The sequence below is a fragment of the Rosa chinensis genome, chromosome 7, assembly GCF_002994745.2.
Source record: "Rosa chinensis cultivar Old Blush chromosome 7, RchiOBHm-V2, whole genome shotgun sequence".
NCBI classification, from domain to species: Eukaryota; Viridiplantae; Streptophyta; class Magnoliopsida; order Rosales; family Rosaceae; genus Rosa; species Rosa chinensis.
In genome coordinates, this window is record NC_037094.1 from 59708393 (window position 1) to 59732981 (window position 24589).

The 24589-nt window shown below is 37.1% G+C and overlaps 1 protein-coding gene across 3 annotated transcripts; it reads left to right on the forward strand.

Moving 5' to 3' along the window:
* The first annotated feature begins 734 nt into the window (after positions 1 to 734).
* LOC112177013 (protein SABRE) lies at positions 735 to 24199 on the forward strand. 3 transcript variants are annotated; one of them, XM_024315170.2, is made up of 23 exons: positions 735 to 1139; positions 1870 to 1981; positions 2927 to 3205; positions 3711 to 3976; positions 4245 to 4467; positions 6389 to 6559; positions 6665 to 6742; positions 7219 to 7473; positions 8690 to 10798; positions 11333 to 13205; positions 13381 to 13481; positions 14178 to 14531; positions 14766 to 14884; positions 16865 to 17114; positions 18689 to 18913; positions 19402 to 19541; positions 20932 to 21004; positions 21511 to 21612; positions 21719 to 21892; positions 22082 to 22396; positions 22471 to 22638; positions 22900 to 23273; positions 23445 to 24199. In XM_024315170.2, the coding sequence occupies exons 1-23, from the start codon at positions 1069 to 1071 to the stop codon at positions 23587 to 23589; spliced, it is 7977 nt and encodes a 2658-aa protein (XP_024170938.1). In that variant the 5' UTR covers positions 735 to 1068; the 3' UTR covers positions 23590 to 24199. The 3 variants fall into 3 exon arrangements, with proteins under 3 accessions (XP_024170938.1, XP_024170937.1, XP_024170939.1); XM_024315169.2 differs by having other exon boundaries at positions 736 to 1139; positions 22900 to 23272; positions 23438 to 24199; XM_024315171.2 differs by lacking the exons at positions 735 to 1139; positions 1870 to 1981; positions 2927 to 3205 and having other exon boundaries at positions 3834 to 3976; positions 4250 to 4467; positions 22900 to 23272; positions 23438 to 24199.
* Positions 24200 to 24589: the final 390 nt, after the last annotated feature.

Sequence of the window (24589 nt, forward strand, 5' to 3'; positions counted from 1 at the left end):
ACACACTCAGGCTCCTCATCATTCAAATTCAATGGCTGTTCTAAATAGATGAGTTAAACCAAATTTGCCGTTCCTCAAGTTGAATGTGGATGCTGCGTTAGATGAGTTACATGGGGTTAGAGGTATGGGAGCGGTGCTTCGCAATGAAAGGGGTGAACTCATGATAGCTGTTTCTAAGGGTTTTCGAGGCAGATTTGGTGTCAAGGCAGCGGAGACTTATGCTGCAGCTTTGGGTTTGCAGGTGCTATACCAATCAGGTTTCCACACTTCTCATCTTATCCTAGAATCGGATGCTCTATCAATCATCAATGATCTTGGTAAGGCTACGGATGATTGGTCTGTGGAAGGAATGTTAATTGAGGAGGTGAAGAACATGTTCTCTCTATTTTCTTCTGTTCTATATAATTATTGCCCTCGAAAATGTAATCAGGCAGCACATGGTTTAGCTAAAAACGCGCTTTTGTTTCCTGCATTTCATGTTTGAGTGGAGGAATGACCACAATGGCTCTCCGATGTACTTCAAAAGGATGTATCTATCTGATTTAGTATCAATAAAAGTTCTCTTCTCAAAAAAAAAAAAAAGAACCAACTTTGATCATCCTAGCGGTGCGCTGACCTTCTTGTCCCCGTCCCGTCCCATCATCCAAGGACCCGCTCGTCATTTCCACACTAAAAAACAAACAACAACGGTCCACTCAGGCACAGTAATATGCTCCCCGAAGAATCAACTCGTCCGTACACACTAACCGCACTTGATCCCCACCCCCTTTCCCTCTCTCTCTCTCTCTCTCTCTGTGTACCTCACGGATCGGATCTGCTTCTATTTCTCTCTCTTCTGCATCAAAATTACAAGCCCTCCGATCGCCACGCCAGGAAGACCTAGTCTGCTTTGCCTTAACAACACAAAAGTCCCCCGCCCTTTCCTTTATTTCGCTTCGCTAGGGTTTTGTGACTATGACAAACTCATGAGCACGCAATGCTTCGCCTTCTTCTTCTTCTTCTTCTTCGATTCTCTCCTGCAATTCCCTAATCACACCATCGATCTCTTCGCCGCGGAGACCAGTAACAATGGCGGCTTCCCCCGTCAAGTTCCTCTTCGGTTTCTTGATCCTCTGCATCACATTGTGGTTGCTCTTCATGTACGTTCCCCATTTTCGCTATTCATATTTCTGTCTCTGGATTTTTCGCTGTATCTATGTGTTTTGGTTTGCGGAATTCGTTTTTTTCCTTTTTTGATGCTAATGAAGGAGAGGTAGGATTAGGTGGAGTTAGAATTTGATGAGTTGAGTGAGGATTTTGTTGATTTTTTGAAACCTAAATCATCAGCTATAGTCCTCGGAACCAATTAAGATAATGTGTGTGCGGCTGTATCAGTTTGAATCATTTACAGTCACAATTTTCGTACTCGCTGCAATTAAAACAGAAAAGAAATGATCAGTGGTGCGATTCTGATCTTCTCTGTTTACATGAGTGTACTAAGAAAATAAAGAGAAACCTTTGAGTTGCAATTGCAGATTTTAGATGTTACAAGAGAGACTCTTGCATATGTGGACTGTGGAGAATGGTAACAAGGTTAGGTTGGCTGGATACAAGAAAAAATTGGACGAACATAACACTCTACATTTTTTTATTTTGAGAAGGACATAGTGAAGTTATCGGAGAGTGCTACTGCAGAATGAACACCTCGAAAGGAGGATAGTTCATTCTCACCTTTCCTTAGGTTGTAGAGTTTTCATCCATAGCCAGAAATGCTTTTGATTGCATTGTAATTTCTATCATCCTCTGACTCCTTCTCATTCTTATACATATGGCGCTTGAAGTATTTATATTGGTTTTGGTTGCTAAGCTTTTTAGAACAATCTTTTGCAGATTTGCTTCAAGGTTTATAGCTTGGATTTTAAGCCGTGTATTAGGAGCATCTGTCAAATTTCGGGTCGCTGGATGGGTATTTGTCAGGGATGTTGTGGTGAAGTTTAAAAAGGTTTCCTCTTTTGCATCTGTCACTGCTCTTTATTATTCTGTCGCTGCCTCTGTCACTGATTGGGATGTTATGGTTACTTTAAAGAGATTTACTAGCTGAGCAGACTGTTGCAGTTTTGGTTTTAGCTCGAGTTTGCACTTCTACTTTTATCTGAATGTTACTCGTTTTAGCTTGAGTTTGCACTTCTACTTTTATCTGAATGTTACTCTTATAGAACTACTTTTCCACTTACTAAATAAATAATTTCTGGTCTATATGAAAGAGCTTTTACCTTTTTCCCTTCCCAAGTTAAAAGCTCATAATATTACGTGTGTCACTCTTTGCTGAATATATGTATGCTATCAAGATTTCAGAATCACGTTTTTTGTAGGATGCCACTCAATACTTTTTCTTTATAGTTGTTGAGTATGCTGTTCCACTTTTGCAAAATGAATGATTATTGTTCTTTTATTGAGGCCTGGGTTTCCCTGGGTTCATAAGTTTGTTGAAACTTTATGTTCAAATTGAGAAGTGCCTTTATTGTTTTTTTTTTTTTGGGTGAAGCAGTGCAAAGCAGTTGTTTACAAAGCAAGAATGTGTGTCTGTGGGCTTGTTTATATGATGTATCTGTCTAGAGTATTACTAATCCTTATTTGGTATGCAACTTTAATCAATGTCTGATGAAAGAGTATATTGCCCCCTATATATAAAAAGTAGGTTGCAAATTAAATTAAGATTGATTATTCTTCTGCATGGTAAATTAATATTCATTAGTTATTATTTTCTGAATGTCTGAAGAAAACCTGGTTTGTATGAACTGGAAGTTCTTGTAATGAAAGCTTTGCTGTTGCTCTTTCCTTCTCACCTCCAAATATGGTTCTCAACGTATGCAAATTATTTTCTTCAGTAGACTACTGCCTATAAGATTATGAGATTCGTCTTTTAATAATTATATCAATTTTGCAGGGCCCTGTTGAATCTATTTCCATTGGGGAAATTAAACCCAGCATACGTCGGTCCTTGGTCAAACTAGGGGTTGGTTTTATTTCTAAAGATCCCAAGTTGCAAGTGGTAATATCTGACTTGGAAGTTGTAATGAGGTCTTCAAATAAGAGTACACCAAAGGCAAAGGCAAAGGCCAAGTCTGGATCTCGAAAATCCCGCAATTCAGGCCGTGGAAAGTGGATGGTAGGGGCCAATATTGCACGATATTTATCTGTTTCCATCACAGACTTGGTTTTGAAGGTATGCAGCTTTGATTATTGTCCCATGCCCTTTTTTTCTGGATGAAATATACTGTTCCTTTTTAAAATACGTGAATGTCTTTGGATGATAGAACTCTTTTGAGGGATATATGTGGTTACATTGTATCATAAACTCACTTGTAAGCTGAAGTAATTAAAAATAACTGAAGGGAATATGAAACACCATTTATTTATCTCTTATATATATATATATTTTTTATTTTACAAAAAGAAAAAACATAATTTCTAATAAACTGCACACTCTTGTCATTAGTGTAAGTCAGTTTCTTTTCAAAGAGAAAAAAGGGACATTTATTACTCTGCAATAATCCATCAAGCAAAAGATAATTGTTTGTTTGAATTAAGATTGACGTTAATTTGTTCAGAACACTTTACTTTTTTTTTTTTTTTGGGTGAATGGCTGGTTTTTAATTACATTTTCTGTTGCACCTTTCAATGCCATACACTTCATTTGGGTGTTATATGTGTTTTTTGAAATTTTGCAGACGCCAAAAATTTCCATTGAAGTAAAGGAATTGAAAGTGGACATATCTAAAGATGGTACATCCAAGCAAAATCTTATTGTCAAGCTACAGATATTACCTATTGTTGTTCAAAGGAATGAACCACGGGCCAGTTGTGACCAGTCATCCAGTTTTTGCACCGGAGAATCCCTTTCTGTAAGCCAGTCATCATCTGCTTTGGTGGACAGGTCATCTACTCTTTTTGTCTGTGAAGAATTTTTGCTCTCGTGTGAATTTGGTCATGATAGGTATTATCCATTAGCAAAATATGTTTATTCGTATGATACAAATCTCAAGCCTTACTAGGCAATGGAATTTATTGTTATTGAGTTATATTTGTTTATCATCAGTTTTTTATGTATCTATTTATTTTGTTCATTCTTGTGCTTCTCTTCTGGATACTCCAATTTGAACAGATTTACTCCACTTTGGAATGTTGCTTTTCTTTGAAGATTTGCCAATGCCATGGCTTGATTAATCAGCTAATATCCTTTTGTTTTCGTAATTTGGCCGTAGGGAAGTTGGTGTAATCTTCAAGAATGTGGATATTTCTAGTGGAGAGGTCAATGTGAACCTGAACGAGGAGCTACTTTCAAAAAGCAAAAGCTCATCAAACACTTCATCTGACCCTGATAAAGCTATAGAATCCTCCACCGATTCTATTGCTTCTAAGAAGGCACAAAAAAAGCAACAAATGAGTGATGCGATCTCAAAATGCACCACTTTATTTCCTGAAAAGGTTTGTGATTTTTTTAATAGGATAGATTATATTTTTAAAACATAGTGAAATCTATTATTTTTGCAAGTCGTGAATGTTGGATTGGTTTTGACGTCTTCTCAGCTCTGGTTGATTTTGCTCCTTTTTGTCTTCTAAGAAAGTATCTTACAAGTTAAAGGCAAAAGGGTGCAACCTAATTGCAGTAAAAGACAAATTACTTGAGCATTAAGCTTAGCAAATTTTAGAATAGTATTCAGTAATGTTTACATGATAGTACTGTAAGCAGGTGAATTGCCGTAAATTTCAAGATAGAACCTGCTAACCTTGCTTGAAATTTTTAGTTTCGGGCTGGTGTTGACAAGTCTAAGATAAATAAGTTGCAGGTCCACTCTAAACTAATCTCTGGTTTGTTTTCGTTCTTATTTTTTAGATCGGACTATAGGAACATATCACTACAGATATTTTTCTTAATTCATAAGAAACCACAATTTATTGATACAAACAGGAGGACACAGAAGTAGCCTTTGTAATAGATAACACTCAAACAAGGCTGTGAAAGTAATCTCCTTCTATAAAGGCAGGAAGGCCAAAATGCTGTCTTTCCCATCATTGTTGCCTAATGTGTAAAAGTGATGGAGGTGCTGGTCATGTTTTTGTGCACTGTACTGTTGCGTCGAATTTATGACAGACGTTTAAGGAAGCCAGGTAGAGCTGGGTGGCTTAAAGAGTAATTTCTGGCCTTTTAAGCGGTTATCTTTCTGCTTTCAGTTAAGGAAGAAGGCCAAAGTTCTATGGGGTTGTAGTGTTTTGGATGTATTTTTGATAATCTGGATGGAAAGGATCTTCATGATTTAAAAGAGTGGTGGCTGAGTATTTTTGGGAAAGAGCTGGGTTCTTATGCTTATATGATTTTGGTTTCCATTTTTTTTGTTTTTTTTGGGAGACTTTATTTTTGTTTTCTGACAAACGAAAAGCATAATATAAAGAAGTTGACTAGAAGTCCACAAAAAAAAATAAAGACTGGTTGAGCAACAGAAAAGGTGCTCGACTGACACTATTAAAGTAGGCAGTCGTAAACTACAACAGCCTGCCAATCTAGAATGATGAAAAAGAGTAATCTTTAAACAGTTACAGAAGCCCAAAGAGATGCCCAGAACTTAACTCTCCCCCACAGCTCTTTCATCTCCACTCCTTCATAGGCACAAAATGTTCGTTTGCGGATTTAGTATTATTCATTTGTGCTTTTCTCACTGGCATCTACCTAACTCTCCAAAGTCCATTAGCCCACTTGATATTAGGAGTTTCCCGTGCTGTTAGGGATTGATGCAAAAATGGTTAGGATGCAAAACTTAGAGGGGTTGAGTAGAAGCCTTTAGAAGCATATATGTTAGGATGAAGACTTGGTGAGTTGGGTAAGCTCGCCGGGGTTGGGGAATTGCTTTGTTGAGTGAAAAGCAATCTGCTTTTGGCAAAGGAAAAGAGTCCAAAGTTTTTGGGCATGTGTTAATGTGTTGTTGTATTGTCTGTGATTAAGAAATATTGGATTTTTGAAGCCTATGAAGGTGCAGGGGATATATATGTTGATTAAGAATGTTAAAGATTTGGTTTTTGACATATATATTTTTTTGTTAAAAAGTCTTTGGTGTCTTGTTGATGTGGTGTTTTCTTGTTACTGAATTATGCTGCTCTGTTTCTTTTATTATGATTTGTGTACTCTATTTTTTTCGCATGCATCTCTCTTCCATGTACTGTTGCATAGAGTGACTGCACTGAATTGTACTATTTTAGCAAATTGGTTTTCCATTGAACCCCCATAAATGATATGAGCTGTTTGCAACCTTTGTTATACTTATATGCTGTCATCATGGGACATCCTGTTCATCCACATGCTTAATTTACTCTGAGATTAAAATATGTTGTCTATACTGTACATCTTAAATAGGTTTCCTTCAATTTGCCAAAACTGGATGTGAGATTTGAGCATCGGGAACATGATTTTGCTCTTGAGAATAACATCATGGGCATCCAATTGAAAAGCATCAAATCACAATCAAGTGAAGATGTGGGAGAAAGCACGCGCCTTGATGTTCAATTAGAATTCAGCGAGATTCATGTATGGTGTCACTACTGAATTCTATAAGTGGTCTTGGTATTCTTATTTTATATTCATTGTCATTTTGGCCTCTTCTTGACAGCAATTTTTGGAATTATATTTCAGCTGCTTAGAGAAGCTGGCACTTCTGTTTTGGAGATACTGAAACTTGATGTTATCTCATTTTTGTACATTCCAATACAGGTACTATTTTCAGTTTTAAGTTTTGCAATATTTGGTTTCTTGAAAGTACATATTCTTGCCCTGGTGTTTCAGACATTTTATTTTGTAGGTTGTAGGGAATATTACTCAATTGAGCATATAAATATGAATCGGTTGTTTTACACAGGAATTATTTGATCGTGGTTTTTTTATACAGAACTCTTACAGCTGCTTATATGTTTTTATTATCTTTTTACAAGTATAAATTAATTGCTTTGATATGTACCAAGTTGATGGAGATGAGAAAAGAAAATGAGGAAGTACACCGGTAATTCGTAATATGTACTTATTTGAAGGTTTGGCATTTTAGCTCAATGATGGTTATAATTCATAGTAAAATGGAGATAGCGTATGCATTTTGAAATGCACAATGGTAAAATAGTGAATAAGCACTTCATTTATGATGTGCTCCATCATCATCTTATTTGACTTTTAAGTTTATCCTTTTTTTTTTCCAGCCAAGCTCTCCTATTAGAGCTGAAATTGATGTAAAGCTGGGTGGTACTCAATGCAACCTTATAGTGAACAGATTAAAGCCATTGTTGCGCCTCCACTTCTCGAAAAAGAAAAGAATGGTACTTCGGGATGAAAAGCCTACTCTTGACAAGACATCTCCAACAATGGATACCAATATTATCATGTGGACATGTACTTTTTCAGCCCCTGAGATGACAATTGTGCTTCATAGCCTCAGTGGTTTGCCACTCTATCATGTACGTGTTGTGATTATCCATTTAGCATTATTATAATGTTTTGGGTTCCACTAACAAGCTGATCCTATTTTTTCCTCTTCTTTTGCATAAATTTTTATTAAATAAGTGCTCTGGGGGCTTCACACCTATATGCAAGCAATATATAGAAAGAAACCAACATTGCAAAAATAGCTAAAGAAGCCCCAGAAAAGTATAAATTATTAGGATATCCTTTTCTATCTATGTAAAACTACCTTGTAGATAGATATCCTTCTGCTAGTTCTCAATAGTTGTATGAGTCTTATACCTGTGATTTGATTTCCTAGTGTCAAACTAGGAACAACAAACTATATATATATATATATTTTTTCTTTTTCCAAATTTTATAGATCTCTTATATAGCATGTTCATGTCGTTGAAAGGAAGGCTTAGTATAATGAGGGGAAACATATAAATCTATAACATCTTTAGGGGAGTAAATTCTGATGCACTCCCCTCATCTTTGTTATATTCTGTAGTTAGGGTGCGTGTTAATGTGTACCAGATTTCTACTCAGGTATCTTGACTGCTTAAGGGTTGAATGAGAGAGAAACCTAAGCAGTTCACATGGTATGGGTGAGTTCCCTACGTATTTTGTGGTCAATCTGTAGGGGATATATGATTGAATGGCAGTGACATAAGTAAAAGGCTTCCTGTCGGCTTTCTTCAGGCAATCGCGAAGATAGGTTTTACATGAGGATTTCTAGTTGGTCATCCATACTGAAATATTTTCATGTATTTTTAGATTCATAAGGGATCTATATATGGTTAGACTTATATATCAGAATGTAGACATTTTGGTTAGGTTTATTGATGTTTGCTAGGCTGTGTCTTTGGGGTGTATTATTTGTTAGTCTCTGAGATTTGTAGCATCTTTCTGTTAGCCTGTGGATTCCTTATGTATACACTTTTTTTCTTTTCTACTAAAATATTTTATTTCTTCTAGAAGAAAAATAAAAGAAGTATCAGAATGTTTACATTCCATCTCTGTAGGTGACTCGAGTTGGTATTTGCTAATCTAACTGTATTGTCAAGTAGTAATTCTTTCTCCATAGCTGAAATACAGCTGCTTTATATATGGTTGAAGTAGTCATCCAGTATATGTTTTCTTCTGTTAATCTCTGTTTTTTTGTCCTTCCAGTCAGTTCTAAAATAAGTATGAACATACATCATTTTAAAGTTTGATTTGCTGATGTAGGTCTGCTCACAATCATCACATGTATTTGCAAATAACATATCAAATACTGGAACTACTGTACATATGGAGCTCGGTGAACTTAATTTGCATATGGCGGATGAATACCAACAATGCTTGAAAGAAAACCTTTTTGGTGTGGAATCAAATTCAGGTTCCATAGTCAATGTTGCAAAGGTTAGTCTAGATTGGGGCAAAAAGGACATGGAATCATCTGAAGAAGGTGCTTCTAAAAGTAAATTAGTTTTATCTGTTGATGTGACTGGTATGGCTGTTTATTTTACTTTCAAGCGTGTTGAGTCGTTTATATCAACTGCCATGTCATTTCAAGCACTTTTTAAGAATTTGTCGTCTTCTGAAAAAAGAACATCACAAAGCCGAGGAGGGCGATCATCGAAATCCTCAGGGAAAGGGACTCGGCTATTGAAATTAAATCTTGAACGGTGTTCTTTGAATTTCTGTGGTGAGGTGGGTTTAGAAAAAATGGTTGTTCCAGATCCTAAGCGTGTAAATTATGGGTCACAAGGTGGTCGAATTGTTATAAGTGAGTCGGCTGATGGCACTCAACGGGTTGCAGAAGTAATTTCCACAGTATCTGATGATTGTAAGAACTTAAAGTACTCCATTTCTCTTGACATCTTCCATTTCAGCTTATGTGTGAACAAGGAAAAACAATCCACCCAGGTTGAACTTGAAAGAGCCAGATCTATCTATCAGGACTACTTGGAGGAACATAAGCCCGAACCAAAATTGGTACTGTTTGATATGCAGAATGCTAAATTTGTACGACGTTCTGGTGGTCTTAAAGAGATTGCTGTCTGCTCTCTTTTCAGTGCTACTGATATTACGATTAGATGGGAGCCTGATGTACATTTATCACTAATTGAACTTGGACTTCGATTGAAGTTACTGGTGCACAATCAGAAGCTTCAGGTACACGGTAAAGAACATATGGAAAATGTATCTAGCATGAGCAACTCCGAACAGAAGAAAGAAGCCATTACAGAACCAGTAAATTTAGACAAGCAAAAGAAAAGGGAATCTATCTTTGCTGTTGATGTGGAAATGCTGAATGTTTATGCTGAGGTTGGAGATGGAGTTGATGCAGTAGTCCAGGTGCAGTCAATATTTTCTGAGAATGCTCGCATAGGAGTACTTCTGGAAGGATTTCTGCTTTGTTTCAATGGGTGCAGAATACTCAAAAGTAGCCGGATGCAAATTTCATGTATTCCTAGTGCCTCTTGTGCCCCTGATGCGAAAATTCCTCCATCTACCACATGGGATTGGGTAATTCAAGGCCTTGATGTTCATATTTGCTTACCATACAGGTTAGAATTGCGTGCCATTGATGATTCTGTTGAAGAGATGCTGCGTGCTCTAAAGCTTGTAGCTGCTGCTAAAACTAGTCTTATCTTTCCGGTGAAGAAAGATCTTTCAAAAGCTAAGAAGCCCAGTTCAGTAAAATTTGGGTGTTTAAAGTTTTTAATACGGAAGTTAACTTTTGATATTGAAGAAGAACCACTGCAAGGTTGGCTTGATGAGCACTATCTCTTAATGAAGAATGAGGCATCTGAGTTAGCTGTTAGGTTGAAGTTGCTTGATGAATTTATTTCCAAAGTCAGCCAGTCTCCCAAGCCCACTGAAACAAATGATTCTACTCGAGAAAGAAAGACTTTCTTTAATGGAGTTGAGATTGACATACAAGATCCTTCAGCAGTTAGTAAGATGCAAGAAGAAATTTATAAACAATCATTCAGATCTTATTACAAGGCATGTCAGAATCTAGCACAATCAGAGGGTTCAGGTGCTTGTAGGGAAGGGCTTCAGGCTGGTTTTAAGCCTAGTACATCCAGAACTTCTCTTCTGTCTATATCAGCAACAGATTTAGATGTAAGCTTGACATTGATTGATGGTGGTGATGATGGGATGATAGATGTTATAAAGATGCTGGATCCTGTCTGTCGTGAAAATAATATACCATTTTCTAAACTTTATGGGGGTAATATTCTCCTGCACACAGGCTCACTTGTGGTTCAGCTACGTGACTTTACATTTCCTCTCTTGTCCGGAACTTCTGGTAAATGTGAAGGTCGCCTTGTGCTAGGACAGCAGGTAAGTTATCAATTATCATTTCCTTTACTACCATTAATTTGTGGTTTAGCATTTCCTAATTACCTAGGGGTTTCTTTTTCTTTTTCTGGGTGTTGCTCATCTATTGGATGTTAATTCTATTGAGTGGACTTCATGTCCGCTGTTTTAACTTTGGAGTTGCTGTTTTAATAAATGTTTTGTAATTGCTGAAATAATACTTGAATCCACGGGTAAGTGCATGCATGCAGAGACCCTAAGTCTCACATGACATGTGATGCAAAATGTAAAAATTGGTCTGACCAGGTCAGACCAATATTGGCTGATATATAATCTATTTTATTTTACGTTCGTTTTCGTGGAAATCTGTTCTTTCCTGTTTTAAGACTTCAGTGGAAGTCTATGGCACTCTTAAAATGTGAAGGAACAATCAGTTCATTTTGAATTAATCTTTTGTTATGACTTGTGCATGCATATATGCGAACATTGTTTCAGAAGTAGAACAGCAATATAATTCTGTATGTGTACTTTATAATTGGAATCATCTCTTTGGATCAGGCAACAAGTTTTCAGCCTCAAGTACACAAAGATGTCTACATTGGGAAATGGAGAAAGGTGCACTTGCTTCGTTCTGCTACTGGTACAACTCCACCTATGAAAACATTCACAGATTTGTCCCTACGTTTTCAGAAAGCCGAGGTGTCCTTTGGAGTGGGATATGAACCACCTTTCGCTGATGTGAGTTATGCGTTTACCGTGGCTCTTCGCAGGGCTAATCTATGCATTAGGGACCCTAATCCACAACCCTTGCCGCCAAAGAAGGAAAAGAGCTTGCCATGGTGGGATGATATGAGAAACTACATTCATGGAAACATCAAGATTCTCTTTTCTGAAACCATATGGAATATTCTTGCGACTACTGATCCGTATGAAAAGCTTGACAAACTTCAAGTAACAGCTAGTCCTATGGAGATCCAGCAGTCAGATGGTCGTATTCATGTTTCTGCGAATGATTTTAAGGTTTTCTCAAGCAGTTTGGACACTCTGGCAAATAATCGTGGTTTAAAACTTCCTAAAGGTATATCTGGTCCTGTAATAGAAGCTCCAGCATTAACTGTTGAAGTTACAATGGATTGGGAATGTGAGTCTGGAAATCCTATGGATCATTATTTATTTGCACTTCCTATTGAAGGGAAACCTCGTGAAACGGTGTTTGATCCATTCAGATCCACCTCTCTCTCCCTTCGCTGGAATATCTTGCTTAGACGCTCTCCCTTACGCGAGAAACAAGCTTCACATTCTAATGCGGTAGATGGTGTAGATGTAGATGGAACTGTTTACGGTCCTCCTCATAAGGAAGAGAATGTTTCCAGTCTTCCACCAACAGTGAATGTTGGCGCTCATGATCTAGCATGGATTCTGAAGTTTTATAACATGCATTATCTTCCTCCTCACAAATTGCGGGCCTTTGCTCGTTTTCCTCGTTTTGGAGTTCCAAGAATCCCTAGATCCGGTAACTTGTCCTTAGACAGAGTGATGACAGAATTTATGCTCCGCATTGATGCTTCGCCTACTTGTATAAAGCATGTACCTTTAGATGATGACGATCCAGCTAAAGGACTGACATTCTTAATGACAAAGTTGAAATTGGAAATGTGTTCGAGCCGGGGTAAGCAAAAGTATACTTTTGATTGCAAGCGTGCACCTCTTGATCTTGTTTACCAGGGCCTTGACCTTCATATGCCCAAGGCATTTTTAAACAGAGAAGAAAGCACTAGTGTTGCAAAAGTAGTTCAAATGACGATAAAAAACACACAACCTGCATCAGTAGATAGAGTTCCAACTGAAAAGAGTAGCAACATGAGTAGTGGCACAGAGAAGCATCGTGATGATGGATTTCTATTGTCATCAGAGTATTTCACGATCAGAAGGCAGGCCCCAAAGGCTGATCCTGTTAGTTTATTAGCTTGGCAAGAGGCTGGAAGAAAAAATCTTGAGATGACTTATGTGAGGTCTGAATTTGAAAATGGAAGTGAGAGTGACGAGCATACCCGATCTGATCCAAGTGATGATGATGGATACAATGTGGTAATAGCTGACAATTGCCAACGTATATTTGTGTATGGACTCAAACTTCTGTGGAATATTGAGAATAGAGATGCTGTTTGGTCCTTTGTTGGTGGTCTATCCAAAGCATTTCAAGCCCCCAAACCTTCTCCCTCTAGGCAGTATGCACAAAAGAAATTACTGGAGGAGCAGCAGTCACATAGTGGAGGTGAAATGCAGCAAGATGGTAGCTCTAAGCCCACCACTACCAGCCATGGTGCTGCTTCTGCAGAGGTATCTGGTTCACTATCATCTCCGTCACCTTCCGTCAAATCGGAGATCTTGTCATCTGCAGTTGACGACTCTTCATCTGGTGTAGTAGTAGGTAATTTCTAAGCACCCTTGAAATTGATGTGAAAACTTCTTTGTCCAATATGTCGACCTGGTGGTATTGGTTTAGGGGGTGTGCTATTGTTATTGTAGTACCAAGTTTTGTTGTAGCACAGGTGTTATATTACCCCAGATTTCTGATAAGAGCCATTTGTTTGCCATACTTGCAGAAAAGCATAGAGAGACCAAAGATGCAGAGGAGGACGGGACTCGTCATTTCATGGTGAATGTTATTGAGCCCCAGTTCAATCTTCATTCTGAAGATGCCAATGTAAGTTCTTTAGATTATTGGCAGTAGATTTTACCACTCTGAATTTCCTTGTTGATGGAAATATGCTTCCAACAATTATTTGTTTCCTTTTGTTTCTTTCCTGGTCCTGGTATGATTTACGGCAGACTGATGTATTTAAAATGGGTTGTTGACTTTATCCACAATTGTTTGTATACTTTTGTTTCTTTCTTGGTCCTGGTATGATTTACGGCAGACTGATGTATTTAAAATGGGTTGTTGACTTTATCCACAATTGTTTTTATACTTTTGTTTCTTTCCTGGTCCTGGTATGATTTACGGCAGACTGGTGTATTTAAAATGTGTTGTTGACTTTATCAGTTCTCTAACAAAATGATGAAATTAAATATAAGGTGACAAAATTAGTCACGTGTCTGGACATCATAATAGATGGTGTATATCAAATAAATTGGGTTTGGCTGCATGATTTTATTTAAGTATTCTCTATTTTCAAAGAAACAAACTGTTTCATGTGGACAAGAGGTGACAATATCATTAAACCAGAAAGCATTTTCTAATTTTTGAAAATAAAAAATTGATCTTGCTAGCATTCTGTTCGGCGTATGATTAAAAAGACATAAATTTATTCTTATGCAGTCTTTAATAGTTTGAAACTTGCATAAAGAAAAAGTAATATCATCTGAGGATCACTGTTTTTTGTTTTGTTTTGATAAACAGGGAAGGTTTTTGCTTGCTGCTGTTAGTGGCCGTGTTTTGGCCCGGTCATTTCATTCAGTTCTTCATGTTGGCTATGAGATGATTGAGAAGCTTCGTAATGATAATTTAAATATACCAGAATGTGAACCAGAAATGACATGGAAACGCATGGAGTTTTCTGTAATGTTAGAGCATGTTCAAGCTCATGTTGCTCCAACAGATGTTGATCCTGGAGCTGGATTGCAGTGGCTTCCAAAAATTCGTAGAAGCTCTCCAAAAGTAAAACGTACTGGTGCTTTACTTGAAAGGGTATTTATGCCCTGTGACATGTACTTTCGCTACACAAGGCACAAAGGTGGAACTCCAGAGTTGAAGGTGATTTGGCCCTTTATAGTCTACCTGTTTGGTCATTAGATAGTTTATAAATTCTGGTATCAATATTGCTTATGTAGATATGTGCATGAAGCTGCATCTGTGCATATGTGCAATATGGAGATAATTTTGTAAGCATTCTTCAAATATGGATGCTGCTATCCCAGCCTGTTATCTGAATGTTTGCATTTATTTTGTTTTGGGCAATTGTCTTATCTTTGAATCCTCCTGTTGCAGGTGAAGCCCTTAAAAGAGCTGACTTTCAATTCCCATAATATCACGGCAACAATGACCTCTCGCCAATTTCAAGTTATGCTAGATGTGTTGACAAATCTTCTTTTTGCACGACTTCCCAAGTAAGTAAATAATTAATATATCTTCTTAATTTTATGTTTCTTCTACAAATTTATTCATATATATATATATATATTATTTGGATTTTGTTTCATCGTGTTGTGGCCTACTGCATAGTGTTTAACATAGATAGATACACAGAAACATAGGTCCATGTAAGGATTCTCTCTCTCTCTCTCTCTCTCTCTCTCTCTCTCTGTGAACAAAAGAAATGAAATTTTATTAGGAAAAAGAAGACAGTACATTTCATTATATTATGTCCTCCTTGATAAGTCAAACAAAGATATCAAGAGATGCCAAAATCCTGTTTTCCTGAGAAAGTATATCTCCTCCCTCCTCTCTCTCTTTTTTTCCCCCTTGTTCAATAACCGCTAGAATGATCAAATAGCAATGGACGAGTCCTACACTATACTATCCGCCAATAAATCCTATTCCAAACAGTTGCGGCAACTTTTCCCAAACTGAAAGGTGAAACAGAATCAGACCAAAAAATAAAAAATAAAAAAAGAACAAAAAAATAAAGGTGAAACAGAAATTGCAGACATTATAGGAATAAGCTAGTATTTGGTGGGTAGTCTTGGAGCACATCCCAAGTCTTAATACTTCCGTGGACCACAAACCAAAAAGATCCTGCAGTTTCGTAGATATGTTAGACTTCCAAAATCATCTTTAAAAGGCAGAATGGTCCTATCGATACACTAATAATTTGATCTCCTTTCTTAAAATCTTAATGTTTGGGGCACTGGTTAATGTGTGGGTAGTGAACTAGTGATAAGGGTTGTGGACCTTGTGGTTGAGGTTTCAAAACTGGTATTAAATAGATGGAGGTAGCTTTAGTGGATTATCCTCTTTTATCTTTTTAATAAAAGCTAGTTTTTTTTTTGAATTTTATTTTTAATTTTTAATTTTTTTTATCAAAAGAAGATGGAGGTAGCTTTAATGTACAAAGTCCCCAAGTCAAAAGCAGTCTGACAATGAAAGGGGTTGTGTACGATTACCTGCAACACGTCGTAATCAGAAGTAACTATGGGTACCATGAAGACGGCTGGAATGTAAAGCTGGTTCTGGGAGGTCGAAGTAGAAGCTCTTGGAAGCACATATCCGCTGGAATGAGCCAATTGGCCTTTTGTTATCAGATGGCAGTAGGTAATGGGAGTAGGCTCAGATCTTCGGGAAGATTTTTGGGTGGGGGATCAACTCTTGAAATACTCTTCTCAAAGACTGTTGAAGCTATCAAGATTCTGTAGTTTCACAGTTGCAAGACTTGCTTTTCTAATTATTCTCTGGTCAGAGGGAATTTAAAGGATGAAGGGGTGATGTCCTCTTTGTTGGTCGTGTTAGAAATAAGATTGGTGGATTCCAAACTGGATGAAAGGAGATGGAAGCTGGAGTCTTCTTTTTTCTCTTGCAAATCCTTTCGTGGCTCTCTAATTGATACTATTCAGACCAATCTTTTCTCCAGCAAATTTTCTTATCCAAAGAAAAGGTTTGTCAAGGTGGAGGCGGGTTTGATTTGAGTAAGCTCCTGAGGAGGATTTATTTGATAGTTGGAAAGCTGTCAGCTCTTTGGCAAAGGGAAAAAGGGAAGAATCCTTTGGGGTTGTGGTGTGAGCTGTGAGGTGGGTGGTATGGATGGAAGGAAATAATAGGGGATATCTGGTGCAGAGTTGGAAGACCTTTCTGAGAGAGTTGGGTCGGAGTTTAAAGATTACTCTTTCCTCAATTACTTAAGATTAGAAAGCAGTTGTAGTTTAGGGTTCTTTGTCTAGGCTGGTTTGGTGGCAGTTAAGCCTATTTGTCTGTTTCTCTAACTGTTTTACCTAGCTTCTTTTTCTGTGGACTCCTTGTTCACTTTATTCATAATGCTTCTTTACAAGTTAATCACTAAAAGCTGTTTCTTTAAAAAAAAAAATTAAAAAGTTGTGTAAAATTATATTGTCATAGGATTCTTCAAATTGACTGGAATTATGCATGTGATCCAGGCCTAGAAAAAGTAGTCTGTCACTGCCTGCTGAAGATGATGAAGATGTGGAGGAGGAGTCAGACGAAGTGGTTCCTGATGGTGTTGAAGAGGTGGAGCTTGCAAGAATAGAACTTGAGAAAAAGGAACGGGAGCAGAGATTGATTCTTGGGGACATAAGAAAGTTATCCCTTCACTGTGATACCACTGGAGACCTATATCCAGAAAAGGAAGGGGACTTGTGGATGATAAGTTGTACAAGATCTACTCTGGTGAGAAACAAACTTTGTAGATAACCTGTGGAAACTTTGTGATAGTCGGTGACTATGACAATGTCTCTGTGGTATTTTTCAATTTGTTTTTCTTTCTTGTGCTTGTTTCTTTGTTGTTTATGGATCACATTTATATTTGAAAAGTCTTAAGAGCCTGGTAGACATTTTGTGGTGTGTTTGTTCCTCCTCCAGTTTTAATGTTAATTGTTGGTGGTATTGTGGTACCAGTGCTTTCCAAGCTGCATGATGATAGCATGTTTTGTCTGTGTAGCCAGTTGAGGCGTAGCTGCATTACTTTGAAATTATTTTATTCAAAAGTTAGTGGATAATTTTATTGCTTTATTTTCATTATAACATTTGGTTTGAAATTCCCCAATAATGAAATGATACTTCCTTATATTTTGTTTTAAGAATTCAGCATGTAGTGTGGAGCAAGTATAATGTGATTGGCTTTTGAATGCTATATTTTGTGCCCACCATTGTAGGGATTCTTCCCATCCTTTGTGAACAAGCCTTGCACTTTTATGCATAACACCGACGTTGATTATTGCGTCAGCAATCCTAAATCCATTAAGTTAGGTGTGAGGCTGATGGTAGCCATTTTGTTTCTTTCTTTCATATTTGGTGTTCTGATGTTCACATAATCAAAAGTGTACAAACCATTTGTTTGCTGTTCTCACAATATACCATAAGGGTGGCAATCCCCTTCTTTCATACTTGGTTTTCTGTTGTTCACATGTAATGTGTTCATACCTGGTATTTTCTGTTCTCACAACATACCATGCTAATTGATATTTTTTTGATTTCTTCATCTTTGGATCTGATTTTATAGGAAAAAATTTGTTGCGTATATTGGAGAACTTATATATCTATAGAGTAGTGCATTTATACTATTGTATAGATGGAGAAGTTTTAGGGTGCAACTTTTGAAGATCCTAAAATGCTCTCAGCTAAGAAACCGTTCGAACACAGCAGATTCGAGGAAGAAAATAGGGCAGTTTATCAAATACTTGATAAAAATTATCTTCTTTTTGCCCTTGACTCAATGTTTTACTTATTTTATTTTTGAAAAGTCTCAAGAGCCTGGTAAAGTTTGTGCCAGTCTGCTTCAAAGTTCTAAAGCGGATTAAGTGGCTCTTTGTACATAGTACATAGTACCCTTGTATCACCTTCTAATACAGAATATACAGAATAAAATTTTACAGTAGTGCTCCAGATGTAACTTACTGGGAGAATCAATGTACCATGCACATGATGCTAGTCTAGTGTTGGATTTTGAAAGTAGTATACTATTGGATTCTAAGGCTTAAAACTATTGTCTTTCTGCGTGAAGAAGCTTAAAGCTCTAAACTTATATTCTTTAAACTTACAGACTGATTGAAATTTAGTTTCTAACTGTAAAGAGCTCAGTAAAAATAATTTGTTATATTCTTATGATACTACTGCTCTCTCGCTCCTGCGCCTCTCCTCTTTTCATTCCCTCCTTTTAGTAGTTATTTTTTCTTTTTGTATGCTTGCCTTAATTCTTTTTCAGTATTTATATCATATTCACTAACAAGCTTTCTCCTTTCCAGGTGCAAGGACTAAAGAGAGAGCTGGTTAATTCAAAAAAATCTAGGAAAGCTGCGTATGCTTCATTAAGAATGGCTCTACATAAGGCTGCTCAGCTACGGCTAATGGAAAAGGAGAAAAACAAAAGTCCATCCTATGCTATGCGCATTTCTTTGCAAATTAACAAAGTGGTTTGGAGCATGCTTGTTGATGGTAAATCTTTTGCCGAGGCGGAGATCAATGACATGGTGAGCACTGAGCATCTCAACAAATGAAACCTTTTTTTGTTTTTTTGGTTACATGGAGGCCCAAAAGGCCCAGACAAAACAAAAAAGGATGGTTCCGTACTTTGGTCTTGGTGAAAGATTGGATGGTGACTGCTTTATTCTAAACCTGGAATTGAAAACTTTGTACTTCCAATATAAGTCCTCAAGGTCAAATCTTAGGGTATTTATTTTTTCTTTTGTTATTTTCAAATGATTATTGAAAAATGCGAGTGTGAAAAGGGTGCACAAAAAATGTGAAAATTCTTGTTTCTCTGTCTCTCATCTAATCAAGTATTTCTGCAAAATGGTGAAAAATTAAATCTTTAGCTTTGACTTCATTTTCTATTCCTGCCGCTTGTTGATTTTGTTCAACTCTTTGCAATGCATAAGACGTGTTTTAATTTTATTATAGGCCAGAATCATTTGCGCAAGAATAAGGCTGATATGCTTCTCCTATTTTCTCTTCATAGATTTATGACTTCGACCGAGATTACAAGGATGTTGGTGTTGCTCAGTTTACAACAAAAAATTTTGTTGTTAGAAACTGCCTCCCAAATGCCAAATCAGATATGCTTTTATCAGCATGGAATCCTCCACCTGAATGGGGAAAGTATGTACATTTCCTTTTTTTGTTGCATAGTTATTCTATAGTGAGTAACCATGCTTTTATCACCATTATGCATTCTGAAGATAATTTTTCTCTTGCTATTCCTTTTTTATTGTACTGTTAGCTTAAAACCACTATACCACATGGCGTTCTTGTATATTACTTTCACCAATGCAATATCTACAAACAATACTTCTAATGATATGGAAGCTGATACTCTGATCATATCATGCAAAAATCTATAGTAACAATCCTGTATTTTTTGTTTCTAGCAGATTATCATGCCCTTGAAAGCATTCTCTTTGGTTGTTCTAGTGGCAGTATTTACTTGTGGCTATGTTTTTAAATGTCTTTTCCTTTAGTTCAGTCAAATGGAGGAGCCTGGATATTAAAGTCATTTTTTTGTTTTATACAACCAACGTTGATCATATTTGGTTTGCCCTCTCTTATTACACTTTTAGTGGAGGAGAGGAATACATTGATCCCCATAGCCCTACCAGTACTTATCACAACATTTTAATCTCTGTTGGGACATATAAAAGGGGGGAGATTAAGCTGTACGGCTGTACCATATTTGCTAATCTTGATAGTATCAGGAGTGATTTTCATTTAGGCTAACTTGCTTATTGACTTTTCATTTTTCTTTAACTTGGATTTCATTCATAGAAGTTGAAGGTAACCACGGGTTTTGCATTTCAATTATTTTTTCTATTTCCTCAGAATATTTATTTATTTATTGTAATTTAATGTGGTTTCTATTTTTTTTTTCTCCTGGTTGAAGCATCTAACTATGTTTTCAGAAAGTCCTTTTGGTAACTTATTCCTTTTTGGTTTTTAGTCCTTTTTTTTTTCTTTTCTGTTCCCAATGCATAAAGATTAGAATTGAAAGCTATTCAAAATTGTTGGTCAAGATTTAAAATTGTTTCTAACTAGTTTTTATTTATGAACCAATCTTTATACATTTCATCTTTATTCAGCACATTATGATCACTCTTATCACTTTGCTCTAATTTTTTTTCAATTAGAAACAAAAGAAAAACCTCATGATCCCTTACCTTTTATCCATCTTTTGCCAAATCGCATGTTCGGATTTATATTCTAGTCAGAAACCCATCAGAATCCAAATTACGTTCCTAGTGAGATTGTGTCCATTACAGGCATGAGTTGTAGGGGGGAAGTGCATTTTGCATTCACTAAATTGACACTTGTCTCAAACTAGTTTCCTCATCAAACATTTGGAAATTGCAAAACGTTTTAGTTTGAGAGTTTTGCTACTGGTAGATTATAAATTTTATGTGCTTAGTTTACATCCTTATGAGTATGAGGAATCATGTACTTTCTCACATGTTGACTTATAACATTGGAATGATATGCTCTACGTTTTTGGCTACAGAAAAGTTATGCTTCGTGTGGATGCAAAGCAGGGAGCTCCAAAGGATGGAAGTTCTCCTTTGGAACTTTTTGAGGTAATGTGTCTGTGTGTGTGTGTTTTTTTTTTCCCCGTGTTTCTCCCTGTAAATGGATTAGCATTACCCTCCCTAATTTTCAACACCATTAATATTTTCTCCCGTACTTTCTCTGTTCCTCACCATCTAAATGACCCAGAAGACAGCCACTGAATCACTTCTACTTAACCCTAAACCCTTCCTTCTCCCACCAAGTCGTCGTGTAATAATGACTGGGTTCCCTACTATTACAATATAACTGATGGAAGAAGACAAGGTTTTGCTATTTCTTTTGGAAAACCGATGGTCATAGGCAAGCAGCTAGCTTGTAACAGCTTAGCTTGCATGCCTACCAAATCTGACCTGCGGTTCATATATGAGAACATGGTTTGTGCTATGTGGAAGGGAATATAATTTGCTAGTTTAAAACCAATTTTTTGTTGGGAAAAAAGAGGCTACATCATCCTAGTAATAATAAAACTTTTTGATCCTTGCTTGGGCTAATAAATGCTAATTTCACACTGCAGGTAGAGATTTATCCTCTCAAGATCCATTTAACAGAAACAATGTACAGAATGATGTGGGGATATTTATTCCCAGAAGAAGAACAGGATTCACAAAGACGGCAGGTGGGTTGTAAATATAATGATTTGAACTTTGTGGCTGCTTCGAGAAAGTCGAGCTGTAAGGAACTTCTCATCAATGCTAAAATCAATTGGTTGTTGTGGCATGCAGGAAGTTTGGAAGATCTCAACAACTACTGGTACAAAACGTGGAAAGAAAGCTTCTTTAGTCCCTGACATGTCTGCATTTAGCAGTCAAACAATGAAGGAGTCTGAGGGGTCATCCAAATTAAGTGCCTTGGCCCCTGGTACCAGTCAATCCCCTGTTCCTGCAGATTCTGTACAAGTGAGTGTTCTGGATCTCTTCTTTCATGTGGTTTTTGGGGTATTTGCAAAGCAATATTGTCACTGGATGCTCTTATAAGTTTTATGTGCTGGGAGATAACTGTTACCTTTTCTGGATTATTTTCATTTAGTTAGTGAAGGTCATTTGCAGTTTTATTTATTTATTTATTTGAATAATTCCTATCTGCAGGAATCAAAATTGCAAAGTAAAGCACTCATTGCGAGTGGTCCAAATCCTGAGTTAAGAAGAACATCTTCCTTTGACAGATCATGGGAAGAGACTGTTGCAGAATCAGTTGCTACTGAACTTGTCTTACAGAGCATTAGTGGGCCTCTTGGGTCTATTGAACAAGATGAATCCTCTAAGAATAAATTGAAAGATCCCAAAGCTATCAAATCTGGCAGGTCATCCCATGAAGAAAAGAAGGTACAAAAGTCACAAGAAGAGAAAAAATCTGCCAGGCCTCGAAAGATGATGGAGTTTCACAATATCAAGATAAGCCAGGTTGGTTCAGTTTCATGATCCGTCATTTCACTATATAATCTTTGTAGTCAAAGGCCTTAATATTTATTTTCCAGGTTGAGCTATGTGTTACCTATGAAGGATCTAGATTTGTGGTAAATGATCTCAAGTTGCTGATGGATACATTTCATCGTGTTGAGTTTACTGGTACTTGGCGGAGACTTTTTTCACGTGTTAAGAAGCACATCATTTGGGGAGTCCTGAAGTCTGTAACTGGAATGCAGGTCTGTATTTAGATACTTTCTGATAGTATTCCTACTATTCATGCAAATCCAATCAACTGAGAAATTTCTTCCCCTCCCTCTTTAACTTCATAATTTTCTTCTTGAAATACTTCCACCAATTCATCTTCATTTGTGTGAACCTAGTCGGTAATAATTCATATTTTCATGGAGCATTGTTTTATTTTGATTCCATTTGCGTTGATTAGAATTTGCCGTGGCATTTGCCATTTCATTGAGGGACTTCTCTTCATCAATTTTTAGGGTAAGAAGTTTAAAGACAAGGCTAACAGTCAGAGAGAACCCAGTGGATCTGGGGTTCCCGATAGTGAGCTTAATTTCAGCGACAATGAAGGCCAGCCAGGACAATCTGATCAACATCCAATAACCTTTCTCAAGCGCCCAACTGATGGAGCAGGTGATGGATTTGTCACATCCATCAGAGGCCTTTTCAATACTCAGCGTCGTAAGGCCAAGGCATTTGTGCTGCGGACCATGAGGGGTGAAGCTGAGAATGATTTCCAAGGAGATTGGAGTGAAAGTGATGCAGAGTTTTCTCCCTTTGCTAGGCAGCTCACTATAACAAAAGCTAAGAGGCTTATCAGGCGGCACACGAAGAAATTCCGTTCAAGAAAAGGTTGTCGACTTATTTCTTTGTTTTTGTTTTTTTCTTCAATTTTTATTTTGTCTTGTTATGATCAATCACCTGTTACCTTACTTTCTCCGCTGTTTTTATCTTCTTCAAGAAACTTGTGCATAAACTTTGAACATTGAGACTGAACCTTTCTTTTTTATGTTTAAGGTTCGTCTTCACAACAGAGAGAATCTCTTCCAACATCACCGAGGGAGACCACTCCTTTAGAAAGTGATTCTTCTGGTGGATCCTCACCCTTTGAGGATTTTAACGATGGATTTAATGAGGGCAACATGTTGGTTTCCAAAGAGGCTCCTTGAAGGCAGCTTTGAGACTGCAAGACAGGGCATGTTTCCATTCTCAGTTGAGTGGGGAGCAGAAATGAGATGGTTTGTTTGTAAACTCCCGTAACCACTGAAGATGAAGGAAAAAAATGTCAGCTGCCGTTATTTATCTTCCGAAAAGCATGTGGAAGATAAATAACCCTGACTACCACTTGGAGAGCATCCATGGTGCAGCAGAAGATGATGACATTATGCATTGTGGGTTGAAGCCGCTCCTCACTTTAAAGTTTGAAGTCTTCTGACAGAGGAGGAAGTAAATTCTTTTCTCCTCACCCGGTTGTTTGTATAGTTTCATAGTTTTGGGCTGAAAGTACAGAGGCTCCTAAAATTTAAATGAGCTAGGTGATTTTCCATATATTTGGGCATAATTTTATCGGGAAATACAATAAGGCAGAATCTCTCTGTGCCTTTGGAGGTGTGGTTAAAACATGCTGGGTAGACACACGAGGTATGGACTCGATCAAAAATGGCCAAATGGGTATTTAACACAAAATAGTTCCTTGTCAACCACAATATACTTCCACATTGTACATTTTACAGCTGTAAAATTTATTATAAAGTTGATCATCCCATCTTCTTGACATTACGTATTTTCTTCTTTTGTTTTTTTGTTTTTTGTTTTCCCTTGTTTTTAAAAAAAAAAAAAAATTAAATAGGGGCCAAAAGCCCAGCAAAAAGAAAACAATCAGAAACTATATATAAGGTGCTCCTAAACTTGAGTTTCACACAAATCATCCTACAGCGTGGTGATGACTTGTGGAGGAGGCTGCATCATGAAGTGCACTCCAATCTCAGAATCCAACCCAATCCACATCCGCAACTTTGTTTAGTTCCCTTCAGATATGCTTGATTTCTCTATTTTCATATGTACCAGCAACTAAAAATAAATACCGTACACCATTTAATGCCCCCATAACAGAGAAAATTACAATGGATTGCAGCAAACCAGCCCTAGTAATTACATATTTCAAAAACC

Bases quoted from the DNA above. Each gene is read 5' to 3' on its own strand.
- LOC112177013 (XM_024315169.2), top strand. From the start codon at position 1,069: ATGGCGGCTTCCCCCGTCAAGTTCCTCTTCGGTTTCTTGATCCTCTGC. The intron at 6,743-7,218 runs GTACTATTTTCA...TTTTTTTTCCAG, and splicing joins TTTTGTACATTCCAATACAG to CCAAGCTCTCCTATTAGAGC. The intron at 17,115-18,688 runs GTGAGAAACAAA...TCTCCTTTCCAG, and splicing joins GTTGTACAAGATCTACTCTG to GTGCAAGGACTAAAGAGAGA.